General features: G+C 43.9%; 1 protein-coding gene across 1 annotated transcript in view; it reads left to right on the top strand.

Moving 5' to 3' along the window:
* Positions 1-16,397, top strand: part of LOC126545878 (nose resistant to fluoxetine protein 6-like) — a 46,762-nt gene extending 30,365 nt beyond the window's left edge. Inside the window, exons 10-15 of the mRNA XM_050193906.2 lie at positions 902-984; positions 4,143-4,265; positions 4,785-4,905; positions 6,197-6,386; positions 10,838-10,980; positions 12,718-16,397. Coding sequence (XP_050049863.1) covers positions 902-984; positions 4,143-4,265; positions 4,785-4,905; positions 6,197-6,386; positions 10,838-10,980; positions 12,718-12,981 — 924 coding nt within the window. The 3' untranslated portion in view covers positions 12,982-16,397. The remainder of the gene's footprint in view (positions 1-901; positions 985-4,142; positions 4,266-4,784; positions 4,906-6,196; positions 6,387-10,837; positions 10,981-12,717) is intronic.
* Positions 16,398-18,384: the final 1,987 nt, after the last annotated feature.

Raw genomic sequence — 18,384 nt, forward strand, 5'->3', positions numbered from 1 at the left:
TTGCCTGCGTTTCACATGACGTCACAAATCCGCAAAATCTCAGCGCGTCAAAGTGACCTGTACGTGTTAAAGACGCATGAATATGCCAAACAAAAGCGAAACATTTTCTGAGCAGCCGGAGACTACCCATTCCGAGAGGAATAGAATATGGCTGCCTGTCGGTCGCTGGGGCACTGGCTGCTCGGAGCTGCCGTGGAGCATGGATTTATTTGCGCATAATCAAAGAGCTTGTGTGGCAGTATAACGTTATCGAGACCTTTCGGCGCGCAATAAGCATTCCTCTGCCGACTCTATTTTGCTGAGGATTCGTTTTCGCGGCATTTTTCACCTTCCGTTGCACACCGCCGCGATTTTTGAGCAGCCGTCGGAAGCTAAGTAAGGGGAAGCGGCCCAATCGCAATCGCCAGCACCACCCTCCTCATACGGTTATCTACATTTCCTGGGCTTGTTCGGCCCCACAGAAACTATCTCCACGTAAGCATGCTCCTCGCCTCTTCTCAGCCAATTAGATAAGAAAAACCTGTGAATTAAGCAGTGCTATTCGCTTTGAATGCAAAAGAAAGTGACATCCTATAAACGAGAAGCATGTTTAATTGGGTTTTTAAACACTGCTAGTTACGACCCAATGATTGCGTCGGCGGTTACGTAAATTTGAGGCTAGGAGATTGGAATAAAAACAGATTGGAATAGTTTTACATTATAGGGCCCAATGTGCAACATTCCTACTGTTTTTGGGCGTAAACCTTTCCCAGAAAAGCAGCACAGCTGTCAAATTAGGAACAAATTCAACATTGTGATATCAATAATTTGAATTTCGTGTATTTTATTTGCACTGCCGGTAAGTTCTCATATATATATATATATATATATATCGTAGCCGAACTGTCTTTTCATTTTCTAGGAATTTCTAGGCTTGCTATGGTTCATATCAGCAGACTTCCAACTCTTCATGGTCGGAATGCCGTTGGTGTTGATTCTTAAACGGTAAGTATCTTCCACAAAGGTTGCAATTACATTATTTTAGGAAAGAAATGAGTCTTCATAATTTATTGTGGATGTTATGTCTCGTAATTTAGCCCTTATCATGGTAGCCCTTCCGCAGCCATTGAGAGAGAAGCGTTTAGACGCGCAATGAGTGCTGAATGGATTGAGATTTCACGCCCTTAAGGCTGATGAAGGAGGAACAACCACCTTTTTTAGGAATGCAGGCATTTAGCAGGCAAAGCTTGTCAGGTTGCAAAAGGGACTCGAAGGCACCAAATCGACCGGTCAGAGCAATGCTTCATTCGGTCAAAACGTGCTGTATACGAGTAACTTAGTTCAGCAATTCAACTGAGCCCATAGATTCCCCTCACGGACTTATGCAATTCGAACACGCTTATGGCTGACTGAAGCACATCAACATTTCGTAGAGTAGGAGGCAGGCAAATTAAGAAGAAATAAAAAAATGAACAGTTACTTTCGCATAAATGCACGTATAATAAGAATGCAAAGACGCATAGCGCGCATGATATGCATAAGAGTGTAATAGGATTGCAAGAGCGGTGATTATGCAGAACAGAAGAAGCTTTTAAGGTGAACAGTATAAAGCGCTATGCATGCAACATATCCATGATGAAGAATTGTTAGGGTTTCTTAGGGCGCAAGCAAGGTTCTGACTTAGTTTGTCGCAAGCGGAATTCAGTTTTATATATTAGTTCCAATATATTCTTTGCGCGTTCACTGGCTTCTTACGTTTGCTACGTCAGGGATGCAGCAAAAATGTCTTCAGATCGTTCTCTCAGCTCGGGGTAATTTAAACATGGATAATTAGGATAGGTGAATTTCAAAAGTTTCGTTATCCCGCTAAGATTTCATTACATTTTAAAACTGGCTAAATAAAGAAAGCTTAGAGTACTTGAACTTCCTCGGGCAGAGTTGTGCGGTAATATGATGTGATAGCTTGCATGATTAAATAAGTAAATGTGTATTCCCCAAAGTTAGGATGCAACCAAGGGCAGAAAAAAGCTTTAAGACAGGAAAGAGCGTAAATATCTTCCTGTCGTAAAGTTGTTTCCCGCCCTTGGCTGCGTCTTAACTTCGGGGATTAAGATGAACTAATTAGCCCAGCAACAAGTACTGTAAAGAAGTCGTGTCGTTGTTTAGCATTCAACAGCTGCCTATGTACACGGTTATCACTGCGAGATCGCTCCACTGGCAATTTCTACTGAAAGCAACATTTCGTGTTATTAAGTTAGTACGGTTGAAGATTAAATTTACGAAAGGGGGAGAAATTCCAGGAGACAACTATATATATTGCCGCGACGCCATCTGTGCCCAACCACGTTGACGATGAAGACGACAACCTCGTGTGTGCAAGCGAGGCGCTAGAGAAGACGAAGCCTGCACTGAGCGCTTGCCCTAATTCTCTCGATTAAGTACCGCTCTCCGCTCTTGTCTCCAGTAAGCCGTGACAATACACAGCGATCAAGACATAGGTGGACTGCAGTAAACGAGCGACGAGACGAGACAAGCAAAGAACACAATAGTTCGAAATGCTAGCGCAGTGCCTTTTTCTTCTTCTTCTTCTTTGTCCGTTCTTTTTCCTTTTTTTTGTTTTGCCCGGTTCCAGTCATGTACCTGTTGCGTTCATCGTCTGTCACACTTGATGATGAACTTACCGACACAGTGTGTCCCCTTACAGTCAACTGCGGCGCTATGTCGGCTATTGCAGTCAATTTCAGCGCAGTTTTGATATGATAGAGTTGTCAATAGACGGTGTATATGTAAACTGTAAAAGTTTGTCATGTTCTCGATACTGTCTTTTTGTATCGACGCCCGCGCCAAGCGGCTCTCCACTCACTTAGCAATCGATGCTAGAACATGGTGAATGCTAGGTGTTCGCTGAAAGAGCTCACAATGACCAGCCAAGTGCAATTCGCGAAAATACCGAGACACCGCAAATTTCCGGGTAAGGCTATCGGCTGATGCCGCAGCGCAACAAACGAATGAAGAAAATTTCTTTTTTGTTTCTACATCAAACTATTTAGGTGCCCTGTCCTATAAGAACCAACGGATAAGTTAAGTACGTGGTTTGAGCATAACTCAAGAGTTCAGATATCTTTCATACATTGATTCGTTTTTTAAAATAAACCTTTGCTTACTTTAAGCAGAAGCCCAGAAGCATTTGTTAACTGCTTGCGCCCAGGTGACGCTTATGCGAGACACATATATATATATATATATATATATATATATATATATATATATATATATATATATATATATACGACTGCCAGAAACTTCTGTTAAATATAAAATTGGCAGCGCAGAAACATGACAATATATGTTTTTGGTCAGGATGATCGAGACACGAGATGTCGTCCTCTTGAACGCCTCTGTCGTGGCAGACCAAGCCACCTAGATATCTGCACTAAACACCCACCAGTAGCAAAACTGCCCATACTGTCGCAGTTTGATTGCATGTCTTTCAGCCTTGAAAGCTTATTTGGCATGTAGTCAATAAGCGCAGTGAAAAAACATACGTGTATTGCTCTAAGAAAATTTCTAGAAGACATAGGCATCCTTTGCCGCTATTAGAAAAGGCACTCTTACCCGCCGCTGTCTTAACTGCATTGCACATTGTTCATGCACATGTGTTTCCTGTGTACATTCCTTAGTTAAAGTTTGTAGAAAATGACGGGAGAGAAATAAATACATTTTCCTCTGGCACGGTCGTGCAGCCTGGAATTGGGACAGGCGCTGTATTGGTCAAACGCTCGCACGCCTGTGACTGTACTAGGCTGAATGTCTAGGCTGCTAAATGCTCGCGAGTGTGTTCGCATGCAATGCACTTTGTTCACACGCTGGCGAGTTTGTTCACGTGCAAAGCAGCAGCTGGTGCTTTATCATCTTTAACACCAACATTTATTGTTTATCACTAAATTTTATCTAACGTCACTAAAGCAGTAAGAGAAAATATTGGCGTTTAATGTAGCCCTTTGAGTGTGCTAGTAAATCAGTGAACCATATATCTTCAGAGAAAAAAAAAGAAAAATGAACAAAAACAATTCACGAAGACGTTTTTGCATTGCCGATTTTGCAAGAAAGCCCTAGGTGACTGGTCACCTTGCCTTATCCCAACGCTCTGAATTATTTTTCAGGTACTACTGGGGCAAAATCACAGCCTTCGGCATAGTGGGGGCCGTATGTTCGGTCATAGCCGCATGGCAGTTGCATGGAACTAAGTATCCACCCTTTATGATGCCCATCATCAGCGACATTAGGTGAGCGGGAGCCTCAATTTTTAATCCACCGACGTATGATACCATATTATTTTCTTAATAAAACGGACTGCTAGGCTAGTTCGTGCATGTTCATCGCTAAACCCATAACACGAAAACAAGACACGACGGGAGAGAAAAAAGAGGGCAGTTGCCTCTCTTGTCCCGTCTTGTTTTCTTGCTTGGGTTTTAGCTATGAAGCAAGATATAGTCGTATATGTTGCTACCCAGCCCACACCAAATGCTCCACAGATACCCGAGAGATGCTTCAACCGCCATTTGAATGCACCCTGTGGGTGTCTATACTGCTCTACGTTAGAAAGGAAAAGGCGGGCGCCTACTGTTGAGCTGTTTTTATCGCGAGGCCTAACTACGTCAGTCAGAAACTGCCACACTAAGCGATTCGAGGGTACTTATAAGAAAGTATTTCTACTGTGGTCAAAAAGGCATGGAGACATGTAGACGATCGTTGCTTCAGAGATCCTCGCATTCACTTGATACTTAATTTATCTTCTTTTTCAGCATAGCGAACAGCTACTACTACGACGTTTATGTGTGGCCTTTCCACCACGGAATGTGCTATTTCGCAGGCTGCATGGTTTGCTTGCTCGTCCAGAGATACCGGCACGTAAAGATTTCAAAGGTGATTGCCCACATTCCAGATAGTGTACCCCTCACGGCTCAGACAACTACAGCTGGGCAGCACAGGGCGAGAATTCTATCGCTGTAATGGCTTAAATTCAACGGATAAGCAAACATTCATACGCGCGAAACGCAGACTACTGCTCTTTCGTTCGTCCATCTTTGTACTTTTGAAGTATGTGATATTACTTCCCTAAACAAGCGAATTCATATTTTTGCCACTCCGACACCTAAGGGTGGCTTCACAGAGCTTTTCGTTCGTAAGTGCTCTCTGTCATTGGCCAATCAATTCGCTAATACGTCCAAGATCGCGATTGGCTAGCAGCTGCCTTTACAAACAGCTTAGCTTAGTATTTCCGTAAATACACAAAAAAAAAAAGCGTCTTACGCGAGAATTCTTCGGAAGAAAAATTTCCAGGCATTCACGACGCTGGACACATTAGTACAGAAGGTGCGGCCAGCCAATGGGTAATATCACTTTCGAACGAAAATCTTTTTGAATGCGGCCCTTAATTGGTTCCTGATCGTTTAATCTGAACAGCACGAAATACCAGCAACTTTTCGTCCTTCCTAAAAGCTTGGTGGGCGACTCATGCTCTTACCACCCGCCGTGGTTGTTTAGTGGCTATGGTATTAGGCTGCTGAGCACGAGGTCGCGGGATCGAATCCCGGCCACGGCGGCCGCATTTCGATGGGGGCGAAATGCGAAAACACCCGTGTACTTAGATTTAGGTGCACGTTAAAGAACCCCAGGTGGTCGAAATTTCCGGAGTCCTCCACTACGGCGTGCCTCATAATCAGAAAGTGGTTTTGGCACGTAAAACCCCATAATTTAATTTTAATGCTCTTACCGCCGCATATATTGTGCCTCCCAGCTAACGCTAGCGAAGCTGTTTAAACAGAAAATATTTAAAAAAAAACACGGTGCAAGATCTGATTATAAGACCTACGCTGCTCGCTCGTCGGAGATCTGACGACCGAGCGCCATAGAACTTATAATGGTAATTCGAACCGTGTTCTTACTGTTTTCTTTTTCTTTTATCAGCTTGACTAACGTTACGTCGGACACGTACCCTATCCCGCAGTGTTGTAGGGGCGCTTGAAACTAGTTTTTTTTTTATTCGTTGCAATAAAGGTATAGGCTCTGCAGAACGAACACTATTTTCGCGTAGGTTTGAAGCGTCTCTTTGAAATAGTCGCATCAAAGTAAATGAACAAGACAGGCAATATTCGCCATTGCGTTCCGACGTTCGAGATTTAATACAGGGCTCTTTTTTTCTGTTTTCTCACAGTTGAAACAATTTTCCATGTGGTGTCTGTGTGCAACTTGTGGGCTCACGTGCCTGTTCATCAAGTATGACTGGTGTCGAGGCCGCAACCCAACTGAGGAGTGGGTAACGCTCCTGGTGTCGATCGCCAATGGCCTCTGCTGCGCCGTATTCCTAGCCTGGCTGGTATTCGCCTGCGCTGCTGGCAGAGGAGGTGAGCCTGATCTGAAGTTCTGGCCAATGGCGCCTTCAGTTCTGATTTGTTCGCTGGGCTCGTTCGAAGTGTCAACATGCTAGCGACAACTTCGATTTGGCGGAGCAAAAGGACAATACAAAAGGCAGAAGCAACAAATTCCAGGGATAACAAATACATACACATTTTCCTTCTTCAGCACAGGCGCGCTATACAATTTCTAGGAATATAAAAATATATTCGCTATAATGCTTGTACAAAGAAAGGAAAATCGCATAGTGAACAAGGATGTTGCATAGTATAAATACAGCGGAATTAAATCCCAGTACATGTTGAAAAGAAACAAATACGTCCTAAACTAGTGAATAGTAAGAAAGTATTTGTACATTTGAAGGACACAGTGAGTTCAGAAGCGATGGCAGTATGTATTGTAACAGTAGTTAGCTCGTTTGTGAGAGATGTGCCATGTCTGATGATGACGCGTTGACTAGTTAGCAGTGTTTTTTGTTAGGCTCGACAGCTACTCAAAGAAAGGGTTCTTCTTGCGCTTTCCGAACCTATGGTGCTTCCATAAAGTATGGTTGTACAGTGAGTCAATTTTCTGCACGCCAAGTTTAGTAAACAGTGGTTCTGTATGGGCATCAAAGGGTGAGTTTGTAATAGCGCGCATGCCTTTTTTTGTGGTGCACTTGAAGTTTCTGAAGATTTGACACAGTTGCTTTTTCCTAAACGAAGAAGCAATTATTAATATGGGAAAGAAAAAGCGCATTAGGAAACAATAATTTTATATGCACCGAGAGTAATGAACGCAATCTTGTTACCACTCCGACCATACGAGCAAGCTTATTAGTAACCATGTCTACGTGTTGATTCCAAGCCATGTGCTGTTGAAAAATAAATCCTAAGCTTTTAATGGAGGGTACAACTTCAATAAGTGCATTACCACTCATAAGGTCACCGCTAACGATGTCACTCTGATTCTTTGGTTTAAACAGCACAGCTTTATTTTTGTTAGCGTTTATATGGCGTAAGTTTAGTGAACTCCCCACTCGTGCAACTAGTACAATACAGCGTTGACGTGATCAACCAGTTTGCTGATATAGGTAAAAGTGAATAACATGGTGGTGTCATCAGCATAATTTATAAACTTCGCAGTATCCACGTTAACAGTGTCATTAATGTAAATATTGAAAAGCAAAGGACCAAGGATGCTCCCTCGTGGAACTCCGCCATTAATAGCATTTAGACTGAACATTTGGTTCTGTTACGAACTGCCTGATGCGAAATTCCAGGTAAGATTTAATTAGTGATAAAGATACAGCCCTGAAGCCATAAATATCTAGCTTCCTTTATTGCGATAGCAATTATATGGAAACTCCAGCGGCATTTCTGCCATCGGCGCCGGCGTCGCTGTGAGGTTCCGCATAAAGTCCAAGGGTGATAAAATCGTGGCCGCGCGCCGTTTATGCTGTGTGTGCGAGTGAAATCTTGCGAGGATGAGCCGACGATGGCGGCTGAATCTCGCGCACGCAACGGAGGAAAGCGGGGAGGAAGTGCGCCGTCTTTCGTCGCGCGCTAGGCTCCAGGGGGAGGGGTGGGGAGGTGGGGGCGTGTTTTACAGCGGGCGGGGGGATGCGAGCGGCAGCGCGAAGGTCAGTTCGCTCTCTGCTGCTGCCGCGCTTACTCACTTCAGCGTTTTGACAGCGAGTTCCCGCGGTCATCGAGTGAGATGCGTTCATGTTTGCTTGCGCGCGCGTGACGCTATGCTTGGTAATTTAGTCAGTATGCCTATGATTACAACTTTATACGGCCAATAAAACTGCTCTCCTTATTTGTATAGCTGTCCACTAATTTGCTATCGCAATCTAAGCTTCGCCTTTCGGGCGAAACTGCGGCTTTCTTTAGTAACGTTACATGATTAATGCGGTCGAATGCCCTGGAAGAATCTACAAACACACCAAGAGGCAGCATCTTGCCTTCGCTTTCCTGTAAAATGTGTTCTTTTTGCATTAGGGGTGTGGTCTCAGTTGAGCTGCTGTTTCTAAAATGAAACTGAGAAGCCGTGGCTATACTATGTTTCCCGCAGAACGACTGCCACCCTATCATGAATTAATTTTTCTGGGGTCTTCAAAAAGACGGGCCGGACAGAAATAGGCCTGTAGTTTGATAACTTGGTTTCGTCACCACCTTTAAAGACTACGCTGACTTTTTCGATGTGCACGCATTTCGGAACTGGCCACAGTTGAAAGAAAGATTGCATGCGTGTTTAAGGACAGGACAGAATATCTAAAATGCACTTTATGGGCCGCATCTGTATGTCGTCTGCATCACAACGTTTGCTGTTTCACAGTGACAAAAACATGCTATGAATCTCATTTATAGATATTTGTTTTTAAGAACGTGCTTTCATGACCCGTCGATTGAACGTAACGTAAGCTGTGTGTATTATGACTCGCATTATTAAGATAACTACGGTAATCGCTAAAACAGCTGGCTAAATAACTTCCGAAAAGCAGTTGGTCGTCAAGTATTCACTCTTCAACGCATCGTTTCTGCTGCTTCCAACGGCTGAGCACACTATTAAGCCTTCGCCATATACGATCACTCATTTTCATTACTTCTTCATAAAATAAGTTATGCAGGTAATTCCTTTTAGTTTGTGTAAGATACCTAGGGCTCTATAACGTAAAACTATTCTAATGTGTTTCTATTCCAATCTTCTGACGTCAAATTTACGTAACCACCGACGCAAGCATCAGGCGGTGACCCGCAGCGTTGTCTGAAGAGAACGCTCTTCTAAATTATAGGTCGCTTTTGTTTGCTTTAAAAAGGAATAACATCGCCTACACTGAGCTGCTTGTCTTATCTAATTGGCTGACAAGAGGCCAGGAGCACGCTCAAGTGGAGAGATTCGATGAGGCCGAGCCAGTACATTGAACATCGATAATCGGATGAAGAGGGTGGTGCCGGCGTCTGCGATTGGTCCGCTTTCCCTTACTTAGCTTGCGGTGGCTGGTCGAAAATGGCGGCGGCATGCAACGGAAGGTTAAGAATGCTGCATAAAACTGATCCTCAGCAAAGAAGAGTTGGCAGAGCGAGGTCGTCAACGTGTCAAAAGTGCTCAAAAACGTTACACGGCCACGCAAGAAGCTTTATCGTACGCAAATAAACACATGCTCTCCGGCAGGTGCGAGTAGCCAGTGCCTGAGCGATCGGCGGCAGCCATCTGTTATTCCTTTCGGAACGGGGCAGCCTGCGGCTGTTCAGAAAAGTAGTTAAGTTTTGTTCGGCATATTAATGTATGTTTAACGCGTACACGTCACTCGGACGCGATGAGTTTTCGCGATTTGTGACGTCGCGTGACAGGCAGATGAAGTTAGTGCAGCCCTCAATCTTTTGGCCAATAGGCGAGGTGTAATGGCAAAAAGGCATCGAATCAGAAATAACTATTTTTCTTTTTTTTTTCGGTCCAATCATGCATAATCAGTGTGTAAACGTCGTATCAGATGTGAGCTATCGTGGTTTTCGTGACGTCGCGGGACAGATAGGTGAAGTGGGAGTGGTCCAAAAAAGTGTTTGACCAATCGCGGAGGGCTGATTGCAGAATTGGAATAGAAAAGTTTGGAATAGCTTTACGTTGTAGCGCTCCTAGTTACCCTTTGCGAAAAACCCTAAATGCCTTCAGTTCTTCAATAGCTGTAGCCACTAAGCGCATTCGTGTATTCTGGTGTGATGTAAGAAACTGTATCACTACAAGAAACATCACTGCGTTCTACAGTAATGTACAGTCGACGGCACAATTTTACGGACCCACGCCGAGCCCGTGCCTCTGTGTATTCTGCTTCTACTTCCATGCCACACTGCCACCTAGCCGTGCGACAGGTGCCTTCGAGAGTAGCGTTAGGCCGGAAATGAGTGCTCTTCTTTTTCGCCGGCGTATCGATTTTCTGGCGCCTCATGACGTTTTTCCATTTCCTGATTCTCACGCAAAGCGCGCAGCCCAGCGGCCCACCCGGCTAGTATCAGTGATATCAGCTCCAATATGACTCGAGCCGGAAGTGACGGAAGCGCGTCGCCACGGCTGCCGAGGAACGCGACGCGTGAGAAAGCGAAAGCTAGAGAAGCCTCGCGCCGAGCAATACAAAAAAAAAATAGAAAAGAAAGACACGCCGGCGAACAACAAAAGCCCACATTTCCAGCCTAGCGCTACTCTCGACGGCTGCTGACATAACGGAAGTGTTGCGGAGAGGCCGTTTTGCACACGCTCGCATAATCCGTAAACTTTTGTGGTCGGCTACATTAACCTAACAACCCTGTGTGTCTCTTTACTCACTTCGTTGCGTGTCCTTCTTCGCGCCAATTTTCTCGTTATAAGTTGTCCTTGTTGAGAAGTATGTGTTGTGTCCGGTGAAGATGTTACGATTACTGCTTCAATTTAATGAGTGCTGTATTTGCTTGACATTCCGCAAAAGGCCTGGTGTCGAGATTTCTGTCCTGGAAGGCGCTGGTTCCTCTGAGTCGTCTCTCGTTCGGCATCTACTGCATCCACGTGCCCCTCTACTATTTCATCTTCGCCCTGGCCCGTGAGAGGACATTCGTAGGGAACTTTACAATGGTTAGTTCGCTTTTGTACACCCTGTGTAATTACCTGAGGATGTTTCTCAAAATATAAACACACTGCAAGCACGTTCGCTGCACAGCGTGACAGCACTTCGCAGCAGTAAAATATTCGGGCCCCCTTAGAGCTGTGCTAGTGCTCATTGGATGGACAGAAATGTTGCTAGCCTAGGTATAGCGCATAGCAGCGTTCTGGTCATGGACTTCGCTTAGTACACACCCCTATAGTGCCATTTTTAGGCGTGTTTGCGCTTTGCGCGTTGGTTGTTTTAGTGCACGCTTTCCTTATAGTATTTGCGCTAGCTAACAGTGTGATTTGCTTCACCTTCCCAAAGGATTTTAATGTGCAAACAAATGGCGTTAGCTGAATATTTGTCTGAATATACTTATCAGGGTGCCAGCGATGGCCTCAGCCGACCCCTCATTACGGCTGAATTTCCCCCTCGGCTTGAGGCCTCAGCCGCGGCTCGACCACAATGCTAGCATCGTGATAGAGCATCCAACTCGTATGCTGGAAGTACGTATGCGCCCGGAATGCCGAAAGCGTACCGGTTTTTCTAATGAGATGACATGTGTGATGTTTGTTTGCTTGTGGGCGTTCTCGCATAGCAAGCTTTCGTTTGTAAATATTTCGTGGTGTGTTGCTGACCATTTAGAAACAAATACGGCCTTATAGTAAAGCATTAGCAGCAGGAGACAGTCCGGAGCTGCTGGCTAGAACATATTGTTAAATTAACTACGAGCGCACACCTGGCCGGTGCACAACTGTTTCAGAACCTCAACGTTTAATCAGCTGTTAAGGGAAAAAATGAGACATCCACCAAATCGTAGCAATTGTTACAAAGGAAGCCCGTACGGGTTCCTCGAAAGAAAAGACTCGTAGTTGAAGAAAAATTCGTCCTGGTCCGGGACGAATTAGCCATCTTAACGCAAGAAAAGTTAATAGGAACAGGAGCTGCCGGAACATTGTGATAATCGATATGAACAGATAAATCTCACGAAACTGGCTCATGGACCCCCTTGTTGATGCCACTGGAATGGCTGACAGAGAACGTGAATGTAAGACGGTCCTCGCTAAATAAGAACGCTTATTTCCGTAAACTACGCATATGTGCTACACTTTGATTGAAGTGTATGAGAGAGTATATGACCCAATTTGTGGCCTAATAAAATTACGTGCATACGCATTAAACGGCTGTGGCAGATAAAGCACTACCACCAGTTAGGCTGTCCAATATGGGGAGATAGACCATATTTGCTCGACAAACTAGAGTGTACAGTTAGCTAATAGAAAATCTTCAGTAATTGAAACTGTATTAATTTTGTTTACGGCACATGTTTCAATAACGGTATCGAAGTCGGTCAGTGCTCTAGGCATTTCTATTTAGTAGGAATCCCGATAATGGCATCACTTTCTAATGATAATGTCTGGAAGCAATCAGGCATAAGCAGTGCTATTCTTCCTGCTGCTACAAGTGGTTCTTAAGAATTCTTACAGTACCGGAAAAGAAGGCACTTGGCGTACACATTTTTCCACGACCAGACTGCCTGCGACGTCGTTGGATTTGTCAGTCGTTATACAGCGGTCTGCTTGCCAATCAATTCACTCCTTCTTCTATAGTTTTGGCTATGTTGCATGTATTTTGCACCTGTTTGTTTCTGTCGGCTTACAATATTTACGAAAGTATAGATCTTGCTGTTTAGGAAAATGACAAACGGGTCGCGCGCTGTTCAGGTGCTGCTGTCGCTTGGAGCCTTCGTGCTGAGCGGCATGCTCAGCTTCATCGTGTTCGTGGCCTGCGAAGCTCCGGTGGGTCGACTGGAAAAGATGGTGCTGATGCCCTCCAGTCCGCAACAGAAGGATCTCAAAGAACGCAAAGCCGCGCCGGCGAAGGGCGCAGCACAGAACGGCGCTCCGTCCGAAATGGTTTCTACGTGGATAGGGGATGACCAAAAGCGCCTGGAAGAGGTTGTAGCCATTGTTAACAGCCGCTTGTGAAATATTTATCCAGTTTTCTTTTATGCTACGACCGCGTGTTCCTGCATTTTGCGCAATGTTTATGTAGCGTAGTAACATCGGCGCCCCACTTTTTCAGAAACGTCAATGCTCAGCAGCTTAACGCCTGAATAAATATTCTCACTTTGCCTTAACAATCCCGACAGACACCACTCAGACCTATCGAAATTCTAAAACACAGAAGCAACGGTTATGAGAATCGAGTTCCTATCTTTTGTTTCACATTTTACTACCCTCTACTCGATCAAACTGTCCGGTCGCCATTTATCACCACACTGTAAACTAACCACCACTGTGCTACCTTATTAGAAAAAAGGCGATATGACTTACCGTTTTTCGCGCTACAAAAAGTTGTACAGTGTTATCACAGTACCTAGTGCCTTAAAGTGATACTTAGTCATCCCTTTGTGGAAGTACATTTTATGTTGTTACACAGCATTGCAACTGACAAATATATGCTGGTACAGATACACGAAGAAGTTCGCACAGCATGATACATGCAACTTGTTGTGGTCATAGTTTATACAACATACGTTAAAGTGCTAATCAATACTTCTCTTGACAACATGTAACGCGGGTACTATGCCTGTTATTCAGGTACAGCTCTTCAGCAGACGGCAACACATCAGGAAGTAGCAGCGCTAAACTTATGTGTCTAATCAAGTTCCTGGACAATACGTGTATGCATGAGTTTATTAGGCAACCTGTAATATTTGCCTCTGACATAACCGGAAAACAAAACAAAACAAACACTCAAACAAACAATCAACCAAATAAATAAGCAATAGTATCCGTGTACTATAGAAGTATTCAATCAAGTTTATTGTCGTTCTTTCTGACTGATTCAACTGACCGCTTTACATAATGTTAAAACGAGGGTATTTATAGCCTGGAGAACATAGTGCATTGGGACTGGTTCATTAACATTCCTATTCATCGATGTAACTTTAATCTCAGTTCTTTCTTGACATACTACTAGGATGACGTTGCCTGTTGCCTGGATACACTTCCACAGAATGAAGTGTACCCTGTTAACTTTCTGCGTGTATCATCCATGCTGAAATAGTCCGCCCACTATAACAATGCGCACCATACCAAGTGCAGTTATCACCTTCGCCTGACGGCAGCTCTCTAGTACAGAATGCTTATGAAAACAATAAGCTTTAAGTGCTATAGGAAAATAAATACGAGAAAATATCATAATGCACTTTCGGGCCCGTTGGTGGGTCATGCTAAGTGTATACAGCCTGAAGGACATGAAGCGTGCGATTTTCATTCCGTCCGTCTTTCCCTCTCGCGCTGTGGATTCAGGACCACAACATCCTTCTTGAACAGCTCATCGCTACCGATTAAATGGCAATAATAACAGATATATATATATTTTTTAAATACTGTTTTTGTGTTCTTTTATGTGTTCAAACAATTTAAAACATCGGGTTGATAAATCTATGAACTTGTAGGCTGGCAATTATTCGAATTAAGCTATTTTAGTATAACAACTTAACAATTCGCCCAACTGACAATCCTTCTGCGCTGAGATTCCTTCCTTTTATCTTTTTATTTTTCTTTTATTTTTGTTTAACCTGCGTCTAGCCCTAAACGGTGGTGTAATAATTGTGCATTAGTGCTGGATGTTGTGCATGTAAAACAACTTTCGTAAAGCAAAACACGACGCTGTAGTCTACAATCGTGTTATTACGCAAGGTTAGTCAAACAGACTGTTGATAACCTTATTTACTAATATTTATTATTTAGGATTCTCTGTTTGCTATGTCGTATGTAAGGTTACGGCAGACGTAAAAATTCTAGAAACAATTGCTTGTGCAGATGTGTAGAAAATGAATGGAAATTAGAAGGTGGGAGAAAATATTTATGTACTGATGCAATGTATTAGTAAATGTTTCAGGGAAGACTTTCATAGATCATATTAAAACACTGAACTGCTAAGACGAGGACAAGATGTTAGAGATTATATATTAACTAAATTTTGTAATTGCGGCCCAAATAAATCGCATTTGCCAGAAATCCTTTAAATATAACAGTTAAGAAAGAGACTTTCGGAAAGATGCTGTTCCATTACATTTTACGGCAATATATGTACCTGCAGCGTGCATAAATGTTAGCTGAGGCAAAGGTGTATAATTCGCCGTGCATTTTCGTCCGTTTGTTTAACATGCTGGCTTGCTTCGGTTTGGAAATTACAACATATCGTCCAATGGTATTAAGAAATTATCTAATATGCTTTAGGTAAATATTCCATTCATTACTGATCATAACATATTGACCTTAACGTCTGCCGCCACGAATGTTGTTTTGTCCAGTCTTGAGGACAGTTCTGCTGCTGTTAATAATCACTCAAAATATATTATAGAGAGTAGATTTCAGAATACTTCCATCTCCAATCCGTAAAACAAAAACAGAAATGTGGCGCGAAATTCGCCAGGATGAATACAATAATCAAGATGCTTAAAGTAAGAGAATGAATGTTATGAGTCCTCGCGAAACATCGTTTACGCTTCTTTGATAATGATAGATGCAGTGAAATAAGTGCATCTATAAAAAACTGCACTGGAATAAGTGCAAACTGGCGCCGTCTGAATTAGAAAGCCGGCGTCTGCAGTACTAACAGGCGTTTTTGTGTGTTTACTTCCGAGAGCGCCGTCTCAACCAACATCATCGTTGTTCTCAGTGTGTGTAAACTTGATGTGTTTATTGCGAACTGCTGCGCTAGAGTAAGCAGTGCTGTTGCCGTAAAAGATAACCATGGAGTTAACCGAACGCACCGCCTCGTGGTAGTTGCCTTGTGAAGAGTGCAGTTGCCAACGTCACGGAGGGTTGGTCGTTGGAGGCCGAGCACACCGAGACAGCGTTTCGAGCGCCGCAAACTGGCATGCGACACCTGTCGAAAGTGAACATAACCACTGAGACTGCAGCACTGCTGCTGGCGAAGTGGGTAGTTACATTTGCTGTCGACAGGTGACGACGTTCTAGTGGCCAAGGCCAATGAAGTGGGCCGACGCTTCCTTGCGGAACTCGCACGTTCGGATTGTCTTCGTGACGACGGCGTACGTACATCACTCGGTAAAAGCCCAGTGAAGCTTCCAGTGTATCGTGTCTTACATGCAGGAGGCAATAAGAGTTGCTGGTTTTGTTGCCTTAACTTTCATAAAGTGGAGAGGTACTTCATGTCATCTTTCTTGATATTTAAGGAAAGATCTACGGACGATTTTGCCCCTCATGGTTCGTTGTTTACTTTTTTTTCGTTTTTTGATCATTGAACGCACCTCATGTTCGGGTCCAAAGCCTGTGGCCCCCTGCCATCATATCTCACCCCCATGATGTTGTCTTTTGTGTCGTGTGTATTCTCATAAAGATATAAACAACCATTGAAACCGTGACGCTATTGTGCCCTGGAGTTTCTGTGATGTTATCAGTGATAAGAGGAGCTGCCAGTTTCGTACCTACTGCATTTCAAGCATTTACCGTTATGGGAGTAACTCACTGGGAAAGTCGTTTGAGGGTAGGCAGTCTTTTTATGTTCCTTTACTTCTGGCATGTAATTCTGGCATGTAAAGAATCATGGCACCGGAGATAGAATGTTCGCATCTTAAAGAGGAACTTTTTTTTTTGAAAAGTTATACCTGCTAAATGGTGTAATCTTGGCATCAGAGGGAGGCTCGGCAAGCTCAAGGTGACCAAGGGTTGGCCATGTGAGTTGTCGTGGGACTTCACAATTTCTTGCTCTCAAGTGTCGAAATGGTGTGCACTAAGAAATAAAAAAAATATACTAGCTGTAATACCTTAGATGAATGACGATACCCATCTGATATATTGCAAGCAAGGCAGAAAGAATGAAAAACTAAAGCAAGACGGCAAAACAAGTATATTATGTCCAACGTGTTGGCAGCTTTGAAAATATTTTTTTAATGACAACTGCGCGATCTTCTGCGCAGAGTTCGTTAACTAAGTGGACGCAATCACATGTTGCAATCTGCTCAGTGGCCAACCGGACACCTAATCTGGTTAACTTCTCTGCCTTTCACCTCTTGTTTTCTCTCTCTCACTCTATCCGCCAGATCGTCACACCTTCTGCTCTCCCAAGACACAATTCAGAAACCAGCGTTGCTAGTAAATAGAAGAAAATAAAATCCAGAAATGCCGTGCATCTGATCATTCATTCTTTTTAATGCACCCAGGAACAACAGTGAGGTCTGGGTGCTGGTGTACAAAAAAACAAACACACAATAAACCTATAAAATATAAAGCAACTATAGGACCAAGAGTTATGGGGTAATAAATATAGAATGAGAAGAGACAAAAACGAACTGGGTAAACAGCTGCATGATGAACAACAACACAGCAATAACACACAATTGAGAGACGTAATAATAATAATAATAAGAACAACAATTGTGGGTCCGGTTTGTAGATGTCTGACCTTCGCTTTTCTGTGATGAAGAGACAACTGATCCCTTCTTAGCGGCGTTCTAGCCCCTCCCCCCCTCTTTTTTTTTAGTTTAAACGTTACTAACCGATGTAGTCACCGTGACAGTGCTAACCGCAACACTTCTGCTTCTGAAGAAACCTGGAGCACCTGTCATGTCTCTACTGCTCTCATCAAGACGCCACTACCTGTCCAAAATTGGGATACACCCAAGCCGCCCTACTGGCTGCTATCTGTGAATATATGGTAATGACCTCCGTGGCCCCCACCATATATCCCTGTTGGACTTCATTGAACATAACAAACTATACATGTAGAGCGTTCAGCGATTCAAACGCGATAATCGAGCCGCATGGCGGCCAGCGCATTTGGGGTGGGGACAGTGAACTGATGCATTGTGGTATACGATGAAGGCGAGGGCCTTTGTAACAAATTGTGGCGGCATTTGGCGCTACAGCGATCGCCCAGCACTCATCGGTGGCGCAAAGAGCGCCGGCCGCCATGAAGGTCGATTATCGCGTTTGAATCGCTGAGCTGTCTACATAATAGATGCATGCTTCACACGTTTTATGCTGCAGGGTAAACCTTAGGATGAAAGTAAACACTACCCTTCCATCGACGACGAAAGTTTTATCGTTCGCATCGCTTTGAGGCCTTTAGGTGATCGAACTTTAGCAGGGAAGAAAATCTTAGCACCGCGGTCTGGTGCGTTAGCGCTCAAAAACGGCACCAGTGCTGCAGCGTTTTTTTTTTTTCTGTTCCACAGGTCTAGTGAGCGCTTGTGACTGAGTGAAGAATCCTTGAACCTACGTGCGCGTGCGTGCACTATTTCTGCTTCTACACTCATATTTTTGTCCGCTGTCAGTGTATCGGAGTCAACCGGACTCCCTAGGCCAGCAAACTCATTCATGAGTCGACTCACGCAGACTCGGACTCGCACC

Source organism: Dermacentor andersoni, chromosome 1, assembly GCF_023375885.2.
Source record: "Dermacentor andersoni chromosome 1, qqDerAnde1_hic_scaffold, whole genome shotgun sequence".
Lineage (NCBI taxonomy): Eukaryota > Metazoa > Arthropoda > Arachnida > Ixodida > Ixodidae > Dermacentor > Dermacentor andersoni.